Source organism: Boleophthalmus pectinirostris, unplaced genomic scaffold (assembly GCF_026225935.1).
Source record: "Boleophthalmus pectinirostris isolate CB_2022bp ecotype Guang Dong unplaced genomic scaffold, ASM2622593v1 HiC_scaffold_5, whole genome shotgun sequence".
In the NCBI taxonomy this organism is placed as follows: Eukaryota; Metazoa; Chordata; class Actinopteri; order Gobiiformes; family Gobiidae; genus Boleophthalmus; species Boleophthalmus pectinirostris.
This window is the reverse complement of record NW_026571404.1, coordinates 13,167,241-13,185,921: the sequence shown is the minus strand read 5'-3', so window position 1 is coordinate 13,185,921 and position 18,681 is coordinate 13,167,241. Positions and strand designations below refer to the sequence as shown.

Sequence of the window (18,681 nt, the reverse complement as noted above, 5' to 3'; positions counted from 1 at the left end):
AAAAGCACTTCCTCTAACCAACAATAGATAAACACAATTTTACAGCTGTATTTTGCAGTTCACCGGCATAAATCTGATATACTGTATAAAAAAGGAATTATTATTTGAATAAATAACAGCTGTAGGGCTGTTTTTAAATAGAAACTTCAAAGTTTATCATTACGTTGTTACGCAGCCACGAAGATTTCCTGAACTTCCGTCGTGACGTAGCGCTGCTCCCGGTGCGTTAGCCTCGGAAACACTTAACGTTAGCCTTATTTAGCCACGGTGTCAGCGCTTAATAAACTTTATTAGCGCTAGATATCCTATTTCAGATTTCAGTTTTTTATTTTTTTTCTTTAGTGAGTGTCAGACATGGACGACGACTTACCCAAAACCCTGTAAGTAGATAAAATCACACATAGCGTCTTTTACTGAAATGCTACCATGCTAACTAGCTTTAGCATAATGTACATTCATATTTGACGCTTCAGTAATTTGGTGTTTCTTTGTCTAATCGTCTCTGTACAGACAAGTGGGAACCAATAGAAATAATACTCTCCATAGATCATATTATGTATTTTCGCAGTATCTACACATTTGTTTTGATTGCGCCAGGCTATTACGGCGTTGATGTTACCAAACGCTGCCGCTTCTCAAAACTCCTGTGGAAGCTGTGTCCAAATCACTGTAAACCAGAGAATATATGAAAGCATTTGCACTACCCTCGATAAAGCTGTTATAATTTGATATGCATGTTTTTCAATCAAATAATAGTTTTGTCGTTCACAGCTATGTGGGAAACCTCTCCAGAGATGTCACGGAAATTTTGATTCTCCAACTCTTCACTCAGATTGGGCCCTGCAAAAGTTGTAAAATGATTACAGAAGTACGTATCAGCTTTGGCTGTTTAAATATAGAGAAGTGGGGAGATAACATTTTTATAGTCACAGTTAATTTTCTTAATTGTGCATTATACAACTCGTGACATTTTTAATCCATGATGTTGCTGTTTTATGATCTTTTTCAGCACACAACAACAGACCCGTATTGCTTTGTGGAGTTCTTTGAGCACAGAGATGCTGCTGCAACTCTTGCGGCCATGAACGGCAGAAAGATTCTGGGAAAGGTTAGACATTTTACCTGGCCAACTTCTGCTTCATTCAGGATTCTTCTTCTTCTTTTTTTTTAATAGGCTGCATGTTCTAGGACTTCATGTCATAAATATAAGTTATGATTCACAGCTAATTTATTTTTGTGACATATATTTAACAAGGATAGACCCAACAAAATCTTGATCTCTTTTGTGAGGATATCTTAACCAAATGGTCTGCAGCACATGTCAAAATAGAAGGTACAGACATTATTACATAGAATAAAATAAAACTGGTTGAACTTCATCATTATTTGTTAGTTTGACTCTATTAATTTGCCATATATTAATCTTATAGTTTACGGTCTTTTTTAACTGACAACAATCACATCTCTGGGGTGAATAATAACACCACTTTCTAAAGCTGTTGTGGAAAAAAAATAAATTTATTTTGTTTATTTTTATGTTGACAAAGATGTCAAATTTAGGCTTGGGGATTACAGAGATATTACACATAAACCAGGTCAACAAATCTGCAGTTTGACCATTAAAAAGCTAACTTCAAATAGTTTAAAACTGAGCTGGGGGACAGGTCAGAATTCTAATATCTAATGACCTGTAAAAAACATTTTTATTCCCTTCTTTTAGGAGGTCAAAGTAAACTGGGCTACTACTCCAAGTACTCAGAAGAAAGATACATCAAGTAAGTTATTGTGAAGAGATTTTAACTGACCTGTTACCTAATCTAGCCTAATTTTTATTTTTGTCACGTTTTAAGATCACTATCATGTTTTTGTGGGTGATTTGAGTCCTGAGATCACCACAGAAGATATCAAGGCTGCTTTTGCTCCATTTGGCAGTATCTCGTAAGTATGCCAAGAGGTTTTTTTTCCCTTGAGTTTTTGCTTGTAATTGAGTGTATTAATGTTCCCTTGTCTTACTTTAATATTGAGTAGACATGGCACAGTTTTGTATTGCAGAAAATCAAAGCAAAACATAACTTTTAACAACTTTTGATTCCAATAAATTATTTTTTATGTATTCATGTTTTTTATGGGTTAAATGTGATCATGGCTTGCCGCAGTTTGTCTTGTCTTTTCTTAGACTTTGGTAAGTATTCACCTGAATGTCAGCGAAAAGCTTTGTGTTCCTACAGCTGTCGACGTTCCTGTAGTTGTGGGTGCCCGTAAAGTAATAGCCCTTTGGTTATTTTACAGAAATGCTCATAGGATTGGACAGGAGCTTGAAGGCTAACAGCGAGAACTGTGCACTCTGGAGACTCAGATGTAGTTTTTTTCTCTATTCATTCCATTTTCCATTTGTTCTTTATAGTTGTAATACAATATGATAAGCAATATTATAGTTTAACAAAAAATATAATATTTAACAAGTCAATGTTTTAAGCTGTAACTTATTTTCTTATTAACTTTATATAAATGTGTAGCAACAATTCCAAGTTCCAAAGTTCTAAAAATGTCAATTTCTCAAAATTTGCAGCTCCTCAAAGCCCATACTGCATTTTGGTGGTAGAGCATTGACCAGGAAAAAACAGAAATCTGTTAACAGGCCATGTATGCCTTTTTAATTCCTTTCTCTTTTCATATCTTCTATATGTTACTATGTGTAGGCTGAGCACCAATTTAATATGCATGGTAAATTATATGTTCCCTTGTGGATTATACTATAAACATTTGAAAACTGAAAGTGGTGCTCTAGTGGTGAGAATACAATCTAAAACCTAATCTTAGATTGCATGTATTTGTATTGTGTTTCTTTGACTTTATTGGAGTCAGTGCTCAGTCCAGGGTCAAATAGCTAATTCTTATCCTCATAAGACAGTGTAGTGGACTCTGTGTTTTGCGTGGTTCCTTTTGGTTTGAAAAGAACAAAGTGAAAATTTGTTCTGAATCATTGTTTTTTTTCTTGCTTCAGGGATGCTCGTGTTGTGAAGGACATGACCACAGGCAAATCAAAGGGGTATGGATTTGTATCCTTCTACAACAAACTGGTAAGACTCCGGTGCAAGAACAAAAGCTGAAGGTTAATTTATTTTCTGTTTATTCTCATACATTCAAACATTTACCAATAATGCTCAAAAATAGTTAGTTAAATGTTAATTTCTCCTATTATTTACCCATTAGCACAAAGTAGTCTTGTAGATCTGATGTATAATTCATCTATAAATCATCTAGATTTATCCTGAACATACAGATTTATTACATTCAAAATAGTAACCAGAAATGTGTCTTTTATTTATTTGTTCTTTCAGGATGCTGAAAATGCTATCCAGCATATGGGTGGTCAGTGGCTTGGAGGACGTCCAATTAGGACAAACTGGGCAACTCGGAAACCACCAGCCCCAAAAAGTGTCCAAGAAAGTAAGTAACACTGACTTTACAGAAACATGTTTGTGGTTTTACTATTATCTGTCCAGTTTTTATTTGAAATTTCTCAAATGCTTTACATGTTTTATGTTTTAGGTAGCTCAAAGCAACTTCGTTTTGAGGATGTGGTGAACCAGTCCAGTCCTCAGAACTGCACTGTTTACTGTGGAGGAATTCAGTCCGGACTTACTGGTGAGAGCTCAGCCAGTTTGAAGGATGCCAATAGATTTATGGAAAAGCCTCAATAACTGAAGCACTGTGTTTGTCCTGTGTGTTTTTAGATCATTTAATGCGACAGACCTTCTCAGTTTTTGGACAGATAATGGAAATCCGAGTCTTTCCAGACAAAGGATACTCTTTTGTCAGGTAATGTAATTTCTGCTTTGGCCTGTAGGTGGCAAAACATTACATCCTTTGGACTCACTGTTACAGATATTTTGAGTTTATCGCTACAAAGGACCTTTACCTGTTTCCCAGTAACAATAACAATCTTTAAATAACTTAATAATAATATTTTTTCTTTAGGTTTTCCTCTCATGACAGTGCAGCTCATGCCATTGTCTCTGTTAACGGCACAGTCATAGAGGGCCATGTTGTGAAGTGCTACTGGGGTAAAGAAACTCCGGATATGGCCAAGTCTACACAGCAGGTAAAAAAAAAAAAGATGAAATTACACAGCATTTTTTTGGTGAACAAATTTGTCAGTATAGCATCTGTATACCTCTGTTGTGTGCGTTTAGGTTGACTACAGTCAGTGGGGGCAGTGGAACCAGGTCTATGGAGGGGCTCAGCAGCAGCAGTATGGCCAGTACATGTCCAATGGATGGCCTTCATACAATGTGTACAACCAGACATGGAGCCAGCAGGGTTATGGAGTCGAGTATGTTTTGTCAAATCTTTTTTATAAATACTCATGTGAATATATGACAATCTAGCAGTCTCTCTCAGGCTCTATTCCTTACGGTCAGAGCATCAAAATTAAACTATATTAAACATGTTGATCTATGGGGTATTAATTAACACATAACATATTTAGAAATGTGTGGTTTTATTTTACAGCCAGTCACAGTCATCCTGGATGGGGAGTTTTGGATCCCAACCTGCTCAACCGGCACCCACGTCCAGTCCGGTAATGTCCAACATGGGAAACTATGGCATGGCTGGATATCAGACACAGTGAGCTGTCAGCATGAAGCATTAAACCAACTGTTGAGCAGGACCGTACTGACAAAGCCAGTGTAAGCGCACGCAATTAGTGGATCAAATTCACGCTATTGTCAAATGTTTATTTGACATAAAACATTTCATCATACATTTCCTCATGTTGCATCTTTTTTGCTGCAACACAGTGTCATGACACTTTTAAAATACCAGCAACAAAGGGCATGTAATGAAATCAACTAATTAATTCAAACAATTAAAATGAATCAATAATTCAAGACACATTTGTCCCTAAACCCTTGTAGTATTTATTGTGTGAAGAAAATATTTTGCTTTGGCTTGTCACTTAGGTCCTGGCACATCAGGTGTGGATTCCCAGTTAAAAAGGTATTTGTCAAAACTGGCTTTAAAATAGATTTTGTACAGACATTTCCAGCTCACATATTTAAAATTACAAAAACAACTTTTGTTTTGGGGTGTACAGCATGTTTTAGCAAACTTTTATTGTTTTTTAGTTTACACCCTTCAGTAGAATAGATGAGTAATCCTGCTGTAAACAGGGTCAACATTGTAAAAGGTAATACACCTGCCCATCTTTTTAAGAAAAATAATTGGTTTTGACTTGTTTTGACTTGAAAATGTCCCACAATTCACTTTGTTTCGAAGGCCATGAGGAAGAACAACTTTTTGTGTTTATAATAAAAATGTTCTTATATTAGCAAAGATAGAACCACCAATCTCAAGATACACTAAACAAACTTCACTTGTGCAGTTACATTTAAGCACAGTAAAAACATACTGATTTAAAAACTACTTCCCACTGATCTTCTCAGTTTTATTTTCACATGTGCCATTATGTACAGATTTGTGTACCATTTGCTTGCCCCACTCTCCTCATTAAGGCTGACTTAATTTAATGTAACAAAGAATATGTTGATCGCCCGTGTAAATATTTAATGTTGATTTTTCCATCACCTGCATTACATTGTAAATACTGTACCTATAAGTCCATTGTAAAATTTAACAGTATAATGTATAAATAAGCCTTAATCCACATGTTTGTAGAATCATTTGCTGAGAGCCCTTTCAAATCTAAATTCCTTTTGTTTCATTTGTTTATGTTGTGCCATTTACAGAAAGCAGCAGGATGTGTTACTTTGAACTGCACACTCATGTCTTGTAATATATTTGTTGAATTTCTGAATGTATTTGAGATTTACTTTGAAGACCATAGCTCAAATGAGTTAAGCAACAAACATGTGTTCACTGTTAAAGGATGCATTTTCCACTTCGAATCTCTACAAATAAAGAAAAAATTCAACTCCACAGAGGACACATTTCTTGGATTGGTGTGTGTGTATTTATATTTTTATTGAGCATTGAATGAGGGTCGCCTGTGGACTGTGTGTGTGAAAGGGACTGGGAAATTCAAAAAGGAATAATGAAGCACAGTTCAAGTGGTGCAAGTTCAATCACAGGTTTATTTGTCTCTAACACTTTTTCACTGGAAAGCATCATCCTATATCCAAAGCCATTTACTGGTATTACCACAAAAATACACTCTGTCCAGAAATAATAGACTTATAGTACATATTTATCATGTCTGCAGTTTCCTAACTTCATGCTAGACACTGCTCACTGTTGTAAGGGTATTTTAATATCTAAACGATGCTAATAAAATTACAATTACTTCACTTAGCTTATACCTGCATAATTCATAATATTGCACCACTGTATTGCCAACAACACAACACTAACAATATAAATGTCCGATTTTACGTTTCCTTGTTGTTTTTACATTATGTACATTTACAAACTCGTAAAAAGCTGATTAAGATGCAGGCCTATTTTTGGTTTATAATTAGCCAATTATGATCAATCAAACATCGATTATGAAACAAATAGTGCAGGAGCCTTGTGTTTGGCCTCATAACTCAACAGATCACTCCGCCACCTCCATGTCACTGATAAATAATTTTTCTTGGTTCAAGTCGCAGACACAGACTCTGGTTTTGACGCTGAATTATCAAAAGAGTTTGTTGTAAAATTGTAAATTAAAATGGATTTTGGACAAGAACTGAAGGCCACGGAACAGACCAGCCCGAGAAAGAAGCCAGAACATCTGAAGACAGAACTTTGGGCTCTTCTGTAAACTCGAGGTTAACATTAACTGTAACTAGGGATGTAACAATAACCGAAATATCGTGATATCGTATCGTCAAAGTTCTCACAATTATATCTTGGACCATCACAATATATCAAATTACAAGTCTCTTTGCTTAAGTTATGGTGCAGCAATAGCTAAAAAACAAAGACAGAGGGAACTACATAGACCATGATCCTTTGCTCCATTTCATTGGAGAAGAAATAACAGTTCTAAGCACTTTTAAGTCTTAGTTCTTTGGATTAAGTCTTGTCAAGGCATTTTAAGAGGAAAAAGTAGTATATTAACAGTTTTGCCTCCGAGATCATACCGAGAGAGTTGCATATTGTTACATCCCTAATCGTGAGCCTCCCCACCATATCGTGGGCTTTCCCCCGATATCACAATAAATATCGTACCGTGAGGTTTATACAATGACAATATCTTATCATGAGACTTGGATATTGTTACATCCCGAACTGTAACAAGCTCAAATTAAGCTAGCCCAGGATTACAAATTTACATATAAATGTTCTATAATGCTCACTAACTTATTTGTTAATGACAATTTATTTTAAGGGATTATATTATCTGTGTTTGCACGTGATACCTTTGCCAATGTGGTGGCACAAATACAACTATTGCTAATGATGTTATATATTTAAAAAATAATTCTTATACACATTTTGTAGATATTATTAATATAAATCGCACTCATTGCCTTTTTAATTTTGTCCAATGGAGGGTCCAGGTTATTTTCAGACCATTAATGAGAAACACTGAAATCACAATAATAAAGCAATTAATGATTTCACCTTAATTAACCTAATCACTTGTATGTAACATAACATTGCAGATGAGCGTTGTTCACTTTTCTGTTCTCAGAGTTTTAGATGTTTTAGAGGGTGTCACATGTGGCCACCTAAGTCTGGATAAATTGTAGACCTCCGCAAAGACGGCTCACTCGTCCCTGGGGCTGGGGCATCACTCTGACAAGAAAAAAAGAAACAATGTGTAAAGATTAGATTTTGGAAATGTTTCTAGTGGTGGGCTGCGTTGTAATATGTGTAATTTCATACTCACATTATTGCTGCTTCCAGGTAGATCTTCTAATCCAATTTTTTCCATTATCAAGGCAAGCCTGGATGAGATGTTGGACACGGAGCTTTCAAGATGGAGAACATGCCGTGACAATCTGTAAAGGAAAAGCACAGGTTATCAGTTATATCTGCTTTGCAATCAATTTTTTTTCCGGAAAATAAATACATAGATAAAGATTACAGACCTTAGAAACTGTTCTCGCTCAATAAATGTTTGACTTCCAAGTCTTTTATGCTCGTTGGCTGTCACAGGAGCCTTCTCACGTAAATCCTTCTCATATTTTGTACCGAGGTTGTTTAGTTCAGCAGAAAGAGCATCCTAATAGACACATGCAATCATTGTCACTGGTGTAACAACACTGGTGTAAACTTCACTCCATTTTGTCACATACTCGTTTCTCTTCCAGCTCTTTCTTCATCCTCTCCTGCTCATGCTCATCAAGGATCTGGTTTCCATCTCGGTCAAACTGTGAAAAGGCTGCAGAAATCTCGTGGTCAGCGTGCCCCATCCTACAAGAATCAACAAATCGCCTATAAGACTGTATTTAATGGTAAAGAGACATTGTTTAAAGGTATTTCTGTGCTCACTCTTTTAGGGTCTCTCTGAAATCTTTGAATTCAATTTCCCCCGATCCAGAGTGCAGAGCTTTTTCAACATCTGATATTTTCTCCTTCTTTAGTTTCAGCTTTGTAAATGTCTTCATGTAGCTCTGAAAAAGAAAAGGAAATAGAATGTTTGCCTTCATGAATATCCATTACAGTATTGAAACATAAGCTTGAACATAAAAAGCAGTTTGTTGGTCAGGTTTTAAAGCTGTCGAACCTCATTTTTAATTAAAAGTACTTATTATTCTAAACCCAGGCTCTAACTTGTCCCATGTTCTCACAAACCTTTTGGCACTCTGCTGGTATTCACATACATTATTTGGCCACATGTTCAGCTATGACTGCATCCTTTTTTGGACAATCTACGTAGCAACATAATCTGGGAACCCCTGCTCTTAAGTAATGATCCTTGGTAGCCCTGGTTAGTACTTTGCAGAGGTGGAACCAAGTCGATGTTTTGCAAGTCTCAAGTAAGTCTCAAGTCTTTGACCTCAAGTCCGAGTCAAGTCCCAAGTCAAATACAGGCAAATCCAAGTTGAGTCTCGATTCGCTGGTCCATAAGTCCAAATCAAGTCCAAGTCATCTGCTTTGAGCTTCAAGTCAGTTCAAGTCTTTAAACCAAAGTACTAAATATAGCTTAGATTTTTGCGTTTTATATGAATTTTAAACAAAATTTTTCTTTAAAAAATTGTAGTATATTTATATATGAATATTTATAGAGTATGTAAGAGTAGTAGAAATTTATTTTTTTAAATGAAGAACTGAGATTTAAAAGAGCTTCTCAAGTCTTCTCATGTCACAGGCCTCAAGTTCGAGTCAAGTCCCAAGTCACTGACCTTCATGTCCAAGTCGAGTCCCAAGTCTTACTCCATTTTATCAAGTCAAGTCTCAAGTGCGAAAAACAGTGACTCAAGTCTGACTTGAGTCCAAGCTTCAATTTGCAAGTCCCCACTCCCCACCTCTGGTACCATGTGTCACTATAAGACCTGTTTACCTGTTTGATAATGTCAGTGATTTGTAGCTCATCTTTTTGGGACGACAGCTCCTCCTTCACCTCTGAATAGGTGTCATTGATGATGGCCAGAAACATATTCTAAGGGAAAACAAGGTCTTTGAAGTTTCCATTTGCAACAAAACAGTACAGGAGTTTTGCTTTTCAGAGGCTTGACTTACCAGGAGGACAAAGAAGACAAAGAAAACATATGTCACAAAGTATATCGGCCCCAGGACTCTGTTTGCACGGTCGATTGCATCATAGTCAAAGTCTCCAAGGATGATTCTGAACTGGGTAAAGCTGCAAAAAACAAACAGACCAGTTAACTGACTACAGTGAATAAGCAAAGTAACATTAACAATAGAATAGTCCACATTTGTCACCTGTAGCCCTATAGTATATCACACTTACATGCATTTGACAAAGGTGCTAAAAGACTCCACTTCTGTCCCAAAAAGCAAATAGCCAAGTTGTGCATAGGCAAAGAAGACGATGAAGAACATGATCGCAAATCCCATAATATCCTTTGCACACCGCCCCAGTGTAGAGGACAGCTGAGTCATTGTTTTATTGAAGCTAATGTACTTAAAAATCTGTAAAGACAATACACAGTTTTACTTTACAATCCATACACTTTAAACACATAGTTTAATAGTTTGCTTTACCTTTATCCATGCAAAAAACAAGTTCACTGCATTCATGTTGTTGTACTGTGTCTGCCAGAAAGCCAGAAATTCAAAATCTGCATAGATGTCCGGGTTTTCAAGAAGATGTCCAAGCAATTTGTCCACTTTGACGGTACGGAAGATGTTGAACACAATGGCAACAACTGCAAGCTGTGAAATGGAAGGGGTTAACCTTTGTAGCACAAATTAAAACAAATTAAACAACATAATTAACATATTCACCATAATGACAACAATATCCAGTATGTTCCAGATGCTTCCGAAGTAGGAGAACTTGTGAATTTTCAGCTCCAAGATTTCCTCCACTATGTAATAAAGGATAAACAAACAGAAGACCATCTCGCAGCCAAGGATGAAGAAGTCCCAGTTGGTGATGTAACGAATGAGTCTGACGGTTCGGATCTGGTAGGAAGGAATTGCTCCACCGGTGGCTGGGAATTCAACTACCAACCTAACAGACAAACAGGTTATTCTAAGGCAAACAGGGCTTGGAAAATTGGACTAAAAGCCTATGGACCATGTCTGTTTGAAATCTGTATTCTGGGGATAAGGGATACATTTTGAGGGCTTAAACGATTTGGGAAACTGTTCACATTTTAAACACATCCAAAAAATTGACCAAAACACTGAAATATGTTTGTACAGATCTAAACTACAGGGTTAGCATTTTTAGGATATTAGGATATTTATGACAGGATTTCTTTTGTTTTGTGGTTAAAATGATGGTACTAAAGATTTGATTGTGATTGATTGTGATCTTGCAGCCCTAATTCTGAACCCTTCTGTCTTATGTTTCCTTTATGTCATTTCAGATATCAAACTATGCAAGAGAAAGAAGGACAACTGTAAAACCACCAACTTAACCTTGTTTAGTTTTGATTTTGCTCTAGTGTAGACCTGACTGTGTCCTTGTTTAAACCTGGTTGAGAGCCCATGTTGTACCTGATGACACAGAACATGTTGATGTTTGCATTATAGGTTGAGAAGTCAATGAAGACCACTCTGGTTCCCCGGTCGAGCCACAAGTTGGATATGAGTTCCTTCACAATGACTCTGCTCTCATCCTTGGTCCGGCTCAGGTCCTGATAGTACCCTGCCCCGCTGTAGGTGGTCAGCAGCCCCCAGTGAGATGAGCCCTTGATTTCTTTCTCTGTGTGGTAAGTCCATCTAGGGAGAGAGACAAAGACTGTTATTATTTTTATTGTTAAGTTACAGATGATATCACATTGACATAATTGACCTCTTATATAACACTGCAGTCAAAGGTATGTTGTTGTACCATTAACATAAAAATAGGTTTTTGGATTTGTCTTTTGAAAATGCCAGTTATAGTGGATGCAGGATGTAGGATTTCATCTTCTCCAAGACGCCTTAAATAAGCAAATGACAAAATATGTGTGAAGAAATGTGTACTCACGCTGTGCCATTGATAAGACCAAAGTTCAGGTTTTCCTCTTTCTTTTCATTATAGACATCAAAACAGCCAAAAATCTCCTCTTGAAAATCCTTGTGCACTTTGCAGGAATTATTCTTCATCTTGATTTGTCTCATTCTGGGGACTCCCAGAAGCATGTTCTCATAGTAGATGAAGGATTGGTCTCCTGTGTCCATAGACTGATTGTTGTACCACCTGGTCCAGTAGAGGCCATCAAGTAAGGGGCCCTGAGCATACTGTTGTGAAAAATTCAAATTAGGATTATGGTAATTGGCAAAACATAACCTGTTGTGCTTCAGACATGTCACATGTAGTAAAAGGCTGAAGGAAAATATTTGCTCTACTTTGGCTGTGAATGTGTTTAAGAAAATGGAATAGGCCCAGACTTTGATGAGTAAATTATAGTATCAGTTTTTGGACAAAACATTTTTAATTTAAAAATGCAATAATAGTGTTTTATAATTTCTATAGTAGTTTACATAATATACAATATTATTCATGTGGTGTGATTTCCAGCCTTACATCCCAAAAGTCGGCCATGGTGCCAATAGACTGAAACTTCACTCCACTTTCTCCTGCTGCATTGACAAACAGGTCCGTCATAGCTTTGGTGTAATAGTACGTACTGGAACTGGTCATCCCATATGTCACTGAAAGATACACAAATGCATTGTTACACAGCGGCATTGATTCTATCTGACTTTACACAGGCCTTGGTATATAAATGTTATTCCACTCGCCAGGGCAAGATAAGACAGGACATGGCAGACACGCAAGCCATCATTGATGGCTTGTTGTTTGGTCATGTTTACACCCCATTGCTGAAAAAGACCCAGAATAGAGACCATAATTTGTTTGAAGAGGGAACACGCTGGCCTGACGCAAATGGTTTCATCAACAATGTAAATCCAAGTCAGACAAAGACACAATAGATGACTCCAAAAGCTCTTATCACTAAAAGCCAAAGGACCAGAGCTCAGGGCCCTTTCTTTCCTAATGTTCCACTGGACAATGGTCCCCGTGCTCTCAGATGGGCAGGGCGTTTGTGGCAGGCAATAAAACAGCAGGAGGCTTTAAATAGTAAACTAACAGTGCAGCTGAGTGGCCTACAGTAACATCCACAGACACTGCATTTATATAAAGAGTTATGTGCATTATCTAAATATTCATTAAATCCATTTTAAGAGTTCAAAACACAGATGTCAAAATATTGAAATTGTCCAGTAAAATTAAAGCTCATCATTGGCCTGATGTCCCATACAAATTTTGTTTTTGTATAGCATAACTTGTGGCCTCAGTCAAATACAGTTGTTACCACAATGATTAGGTTAGTATTGGTTATGAAATAAATTATTTATCTACCAAAGGGCATGTATTTTATACACAGGATGTTCTAAAAGGTATATGTGACTCAAAGTTGCATTACTTAAAATAGCTTAACTTAATGTGTTTAAGTGCTTAATGTGAAGCTTTTATCATCAAGTAGTAAAGTAAAACTTGACTACTGAATGTGAGTGTAATTACTGTAACTGTAATTATAAACATTTCCTAACACTTTTTTAGAGGCAACGTTGACATTTTATTCTCTCTGAACGGTCTAATGTATAATAATAACATTTATTTGTGTTTTTGTAAAGAAATGAAAGATAGAACCATAAACTTACAAAGGCAGATGTCCACGAGAAACACCAGGTAAACCACTAACTCTCGCAGCGTGGTGCGGACAAACAGCTCTCTGTCACCAGACGTGTTCTCAGTCAAAGTAGTTCCCCACAAACCTGAAAAAGATCCCATTCATAGTAAGTTTCGTTTCTTTCGTAAAATCTGATTGTAAGATAAGAAGGCATCACCCAAATAGTTATGTTTGCACCTTTGATAAAAGAGCAGCAGCCCCGATGTTTCTTCTCCATGAGTTTGTTGCTGTCCGGTGGCTCGGGGAAGGGACTGGGGCTGCCTGGTTTGTAGAGGCTGTCCATGGAGCCCTGGAACACGGGCTGAGGGTCGTAGATGGTGCTGATGACACGGGGGATTGGTGGAGGAGTCCCGCAATATGCCTGGTTCACCCACGCCCCATTTCCAACACTTTCCAGCTCGACCTGTCCCGTCAGGTGGCTCCCAGCGCGGTTGTTTCTGCTTTTCATGATGAGGTTCTGAGTCCCAAACTGAAGTGAATAACTGAAGTGAACAGAGCAATGGAGGCAGTTTCTGGACACCTGCTGGAGGTGGGCGCTTTTTAAAGACCTGGTGACTGGTTATAGGCTTTGTCAGGGGCGGAGTCACTAGGGCTAACTGGCCTGAGCCAAGACTTGGTCATTCAGATAGAAATACTTTATGCACTATGTTATATAATGAGGGTGAGTTCTGTATTTTCTGTTGAAACATCAAGCCCTTCATAAAGAACAGTACAAAATTTGAAATGCTGCAGTACCCAATAATAGTAAAAAAAACAACAACCCAAAAACCCTTTTGATAACAGAATAATAATTACCTCACAAATAAAAATAAATAATAAATACATAAATAATAATAATATAATAATTTGTCTCAGAACACAAAACAGTGTTATTTGTTATTTCATTCATTTCATTTAATTGTTTAGTTATGTAATTTATTTGTCACAAAAATCTTAAATATGCCTCTCACACTTACATGTCACTATTGATTAACAAATCATTTTATAGTGTTCCCTTGTAATTAAAACAAAAATGGATGAATTGTGTGTCCATTAAAATGTGTAACACTAACTGACAGCTGCTTGTGGCTGAATTAATTAAGAGCCTAATTGTAGTGTCACTGCCGGACTGCGCGTCATCATCACAGCGCCTGAGCTGTTTTGTTATTGTAAAACCAATAATTAAACAAAAATGTAAAGACCGTACTTTTAAAAAAAAAGAAAAGAATCAATACATTCACTATATTAACTCAGTGGAAGTGTAATCTTGTTGCACGTTGCATTCGAGTCCTATTAGGCCTGGCTATGCTCCAGTGGCTGCAAACAGAGAAATTAGGCACAGCTATTACCCCACAATAGAGTTTAATTTCGGTTCCCCGGCTGAAGCCGTGGCAAGACCTGGCACACAGGCTTCCTTAATCTGTTGTGGCTTGTGCCACGACTCAAACTTCTTAAAATCTGTCACCAGCACTTCATGTCATGGCTGCAGGGGCCATTTAAATCTGTCCTCTCACTCTAGTAATGGCAGCAACAGATCAGATTGCAGCCTGCCTCATACATGCAGCATTAGAATAGTACAGTTTACTTTTACTTTTACTTTTGGACTAAATCTGATTATTTGAATACATTTATTTATAAAATTATATAATGCAGAGTGACACAACTGTCACTGTTATCTCTGCACACAACAGCAAGGTTATTTATGTTTGAGATGTAAAGTCCGTGCCGAAAATTAGCTTTTACACAAGGACAGTTTGATAATAATGTGATGACGCTTAAGTAATGCACTAGAAATAATAAGACATTACACAATTTATACAAAATAGTTTATTTTTAAATAAAAACTAGAGTAGTAAAAATAGAGAGTAAAAACACAAATAGTATACAGCATACTTTTCACAGTCAAATTGAAATTGCACACAATTTTTGGGCCATATCAAAATAATTGATACAAATACATAGCTACATTGAACAATACTTGCTCAATAGTGCTTCTTATCCTAGTAAGTTATAATAAACAAAAACACTTCACTCTAAAATTGAAGCGTCACATTGTCAAAATAATAAATAAATTAAATAAAAAATAATTAAAGCAATACAAATGTATTTACGTTCTCCTAAACTGGAGAAAAATCTTCACATTGTCACTAACATCCAACAATATGACTGTTCAGTGCCTAAAAACAGGGCTTGTTTAAGAGTGCATCTGATGCTCCTCCATGGGGTAGAATGAGGAGTGCATATAGTCCTGTTCTGGGACAGTGTCATAGCCCATGAGGCAGTAGTTCTCTGGCTGCACACAGTCAAATGAGTCCATCCACTGGCTGTGAGGAGCACTGTGTCTCTGCGCATCTGTCAGGATCCGATTCAGAGCCATGATGTAGCTCAAGGCCATCTGCAGAGTCTCATATTTGGACAGTTTCTTGTCCTGGCCCCACTGTGGCACCACTTTACGGAGACGATCAAATGCAGTGTTCAGACCCTGCATCCTTTTTCTCTCTCTGGCGTTGGCAGCCATCCGCCTCCTTGTGGCTGTTTCAAACTTCTGTGGGCTTTTGGAGTCTGGCTCAGAGCTCTCAGACCCAGAGTCAGTGCAGCTGGAACGGCGAGACTTCATATTTACAGAGAAGAACAATAAGTCCAAAAGCAATCTTCAGAGTGTTCTTCTTTAAGTGTCTTGTGGACTGTTGCAGTACAAACAACAGTTGTAAATCCAGAAGAAGCTCAAGAGGGGTCTGTAGAGCCAGTTGAGTAGCAGCCTGGGTGAGGAGTGGTTGTCTTAGAGGGTGCGGCTCTTTTATAGGGTGCAGCAGATGAACAGGTGGTGGCAGGTGGGGTCCCCCTCAGAACCAGCCTCTTATCGACTCATAAACATCCTCCCACTTTAGCACCGTCACTCACAAACACAACCTTAATGAAATTCCAATTAACTCAGAGCTTCACTCAGAACCATGTGACTCAAGCACCACGAGATACCATCTGGTCCACAGCTCCACAGCTGATGATGCTGCAAGCTTGGCAAAACAAATATGCTTTAACTAGTTTTATAGGCATTTTATTGACCTCTGAAAACTAAAAAAAAAAATTGTATTAACAAATAAATGTTGCTAGATGATAGATCATAATCGTGCATGTTGTGATTATACTTTGGCTTTGTTTAATTTATAAAATGGACACAAATATTTGAATTTAGTTTATATTTTTCTGTATTTTCTGTGATAAAAGAAGAATCCTGTTTTATCCAGATAAATTCCTCATATATTAATTAAGTAGACTGTGTTGGAAAATATAGAACTTAGTGCTGGGTTTTAATTATCATTAAAACATATTTACAAAACAAAGATGACAACAATTACATAATATCCTACGTGTGCTTTCACTGCAGCTAAAAGTTCTTATTGTGATAATAACCATAATCTGAGATTAGCCCGGGGCTACAGAAGTGTAAGTGCGGTCTGTAACCTGAGGGATTTTTCACTGCACTTCAGGGGATTATAAAACCACAATATGGACCAAGATGGTGTCCAGATTAGAGTTCAGTTTGACAGTTGATGTGCCTGAGTCCTTAGATAACATGTAAAATCTATATATATTTGAGGAACATTTAATAAAAGATCTGTGTCTATTTGGTGTCCATTAATGATCTCTGTGGCTTCACACATTAAATGAATAATTGATTTGTGAAGTGGTCCGAGACAAATGTGAGCGACAGAGTAATTTGTTTGTCTGTTCTTTCCATCTGCTGACAACAGATTCTATGATTCAGGACATATATCTTCTGACACCTACCCTCTTTCTATTTTGTATACATATTTTTCTACTTTAATAATCACAAATACAAAATAAATGCTTCTTAAGATAACAGCATAAGATTTTATTGTGTTGCTACGTCATATATAATATGATAATACTTCAAAAATAGTTTTAAAATATAGGATTACTCTGCATAATGTGAGCAGTTAATGTCAGATTTAAATATTGAATAAGTGATTATTATTTTTACTTGCCAGTTTGATTCCCATATTAAAAGCGACTAAAAAGCACATCCAGATTAAACTAACAAAACAACAAATGTTACAATGTGGCCTCAAATGCAAAATAAGTCTCCTGTGGCTTGATCAAAAGGGAGAAATTATTTACAAAAAACATTTACACAAATATTCATATACCAGCACATCAAATTTTACATTTTGACATTAATGTTTGTGGTTTGTTTATTGTTCTCTATTTCAAATCTTGAAGAAATAATTAAATAATTAGATTTCTAAAAAAACCACACACACACAAAAAACAGCTACTCTCCAGTCTATCTTCTTCAATCACTACATTTCTATTTATTTACAAACATGTTTTTTTTTATGCTGCATGATCAATAACTATTGTCATTGTCTTCTTTGTCTTGAGCAGCTCCTGTCTTTTTGTATTGACGAACTCAGAGCTTGGCTGTAGAGCAGGTTATGAATGTTTAATGTCGGAGAATAATGCCCCTCTCTGGTAGTGGGTCATGGACACAAGCTGATGCTGTCTGGTCATTTTGGGATGGACTGGTTTGCTGTGCAATTAGGCATATAATCCCATCTTCCAGTTGGTTCATTGATTACAGATAGATGTAGTTGGCCAGCTGCTGCTTGTCGTGTCTGCAGGCCTCGTTGCAGACACGGCCCAGCCCATACGTGTCTTCCTCTCTGTTTTTGTACATGTTTAACGTGATTGGTTTGTTTGGGTGCCATGCCCTCTGTCAAAAGCCATATGTCACAGCAGCAGAGGGACCCGTCTGCCCAGACACCGCTACACTCCTGCTAAATCCATTTACGCCATCCCTTATGGAGCGATGCAGATTAGAGCTCAAAGCGTATGTTTGGGATAAAGAGAAAGTGTATCAACTTTTCCCTCTTTCATTTGACTTATTAAATCTGATTAAGATTAGGGTATTTAAGTGAGCATCAGTTTTATGTTGATCCAACCAATAATATTTATGTGGATGGGTCAAAGTTGCACTTATTGATTTACACAAAATAGTCAACTTCATAATGAATACTAAATAATAATAATAATGCTATATTATTATTACATTATAAAACTATGTTGGTGTTGTAATTGGGGCTCAGAAGATGCACTTGTATTATTCTTTTGCCACATTTAATTAAGGAAAGGACTACGATCTTGCCAAATTAGCCTCTAGCTTTGACCTTCTCTTTCTCAGCTCTTGTTGTGCATTTGTTGTTCTGTGCAGTAGGTTAAGTGGCAGCTGGTCAAATGAGCCTCACACTATAATTAGGTCACAGTAGGTGAATGAAGTTTGTGCCTGTTTGAGCTCTTTCTCTCTCGCTGTTAATTGGACTGATTAACAAGGCTAATTGGCTTCTGAGACTTTCAGTTTGTTTTGAATTTGGCATTAGTTTAATATGATTTATGATACAAGCAGGTC

The 18,681-nt window shown here is 37.0% G+C and overlaps 3 protein-coding genes across 6 annotated transcripts; 1 reads left to right on the top strand and 2 right to left on the bottom strand.

Moving 5' to 3' along the window:
• The first annotated feature begins 191 nt into the window (after positions 1–191).
• On the top strand, positions 192–5,943 carry tial1 (TIA1 cytotoxic granule-associated RNA binding protein-like 1). Of its 4 annotated transcripts, XM_055162681.1 has the most exons (12): positions 192–380; positions 772–868; positions 1,010–1,108; positions 1,721–1,775; positions 1,851–1,938; positions 3,005–3,080; positions 3,342–3,450; positions 3,553–3,648; positions 3,738–3,822; positions 3,982–4,105; positions 4,197–4,336; positions 4,516–5,943. In XM_055162681.1, exons 1-12 carry the CDS (start codon positions 355–357, stop codon positions 4,634–4,636), a joined length of 1,116 nt encoding a protein of 371 aa, XP_055018656.1. In that variant the 5' UTR covers positions 192–354; the 3' UTR covers positions 4,637–5,943. The 4 variants fall into 4 exon arrangements, with proteins under 4 accessions (XP_055018656.1, XP_055018659.1, XP_055018657.1 ...); XM_055162684.1 differs by lacking the exons at positions 192–380; positions 772–868; positions 1,010–1,108; positions 1,721–1,775 and adding an exon at positions 2,290–2,358 and having other exon boundaries at positions 1,879–1,938; XM_055162682.1 differs by lacking the exons at positions 192–380; positions 772–868; positions 1,010–1,108; positions 1,721–1,775; positions 1,851–1,938 and adding exons at positions 1,956–2,358; positions 2,570–2,643.
• Positions 5,944–7,662: 1,719 nt separating this feature from the next.
• On the bottom strand, positions 7,663–13,722 carry pkd2l1 (polycystic kidney disease 2-like 1). Its single transcript, XM_020927330.2, has 15 exons — positions 13,452–13,722; positions 13,246–13,359; positions 12,104–12,231; positions 11,564–11,817; positions 11,089–11,313; positions 10,369–10,597; positions 10,126–10,296; positions 9,872–10,053; positions 9,640–9,760; positions 9,461–9,559; positions 8,449–8,570; positions 8,253–8,370; positions 8,046–8,179; positions 7,844–7,955; positions 7,663–7,749 (listed from the first exon to the last, which is right to left on the bottom strand). The coding sequence occupies exons 1-15, from the start codon at positions 13,720–13,722 to the stop codon at positions 7,669–7,671; spliced, it is 2,361 nt and encodes a 786-aa protein (XP_020782989.2). The 3' UTR covers positions 7,663–7,668.
• Positions 13,723–15,447: 1,725 nt separating this feature from the next.
• Positions 15,448–15,870, bottom strand: atoh7 (atonal bHLH transcription factor 7). The gene has a single exon (XM_020927193.1). It carries the CDS (start codon positions 15,868–15,870, stop codon positions 15,448–15,450), a length of 423 nt encoding a protein of 140 aa, XP_020782852.1.
• Positions 15,871–18,681: the final 2,811 nt, after the last annotated feature.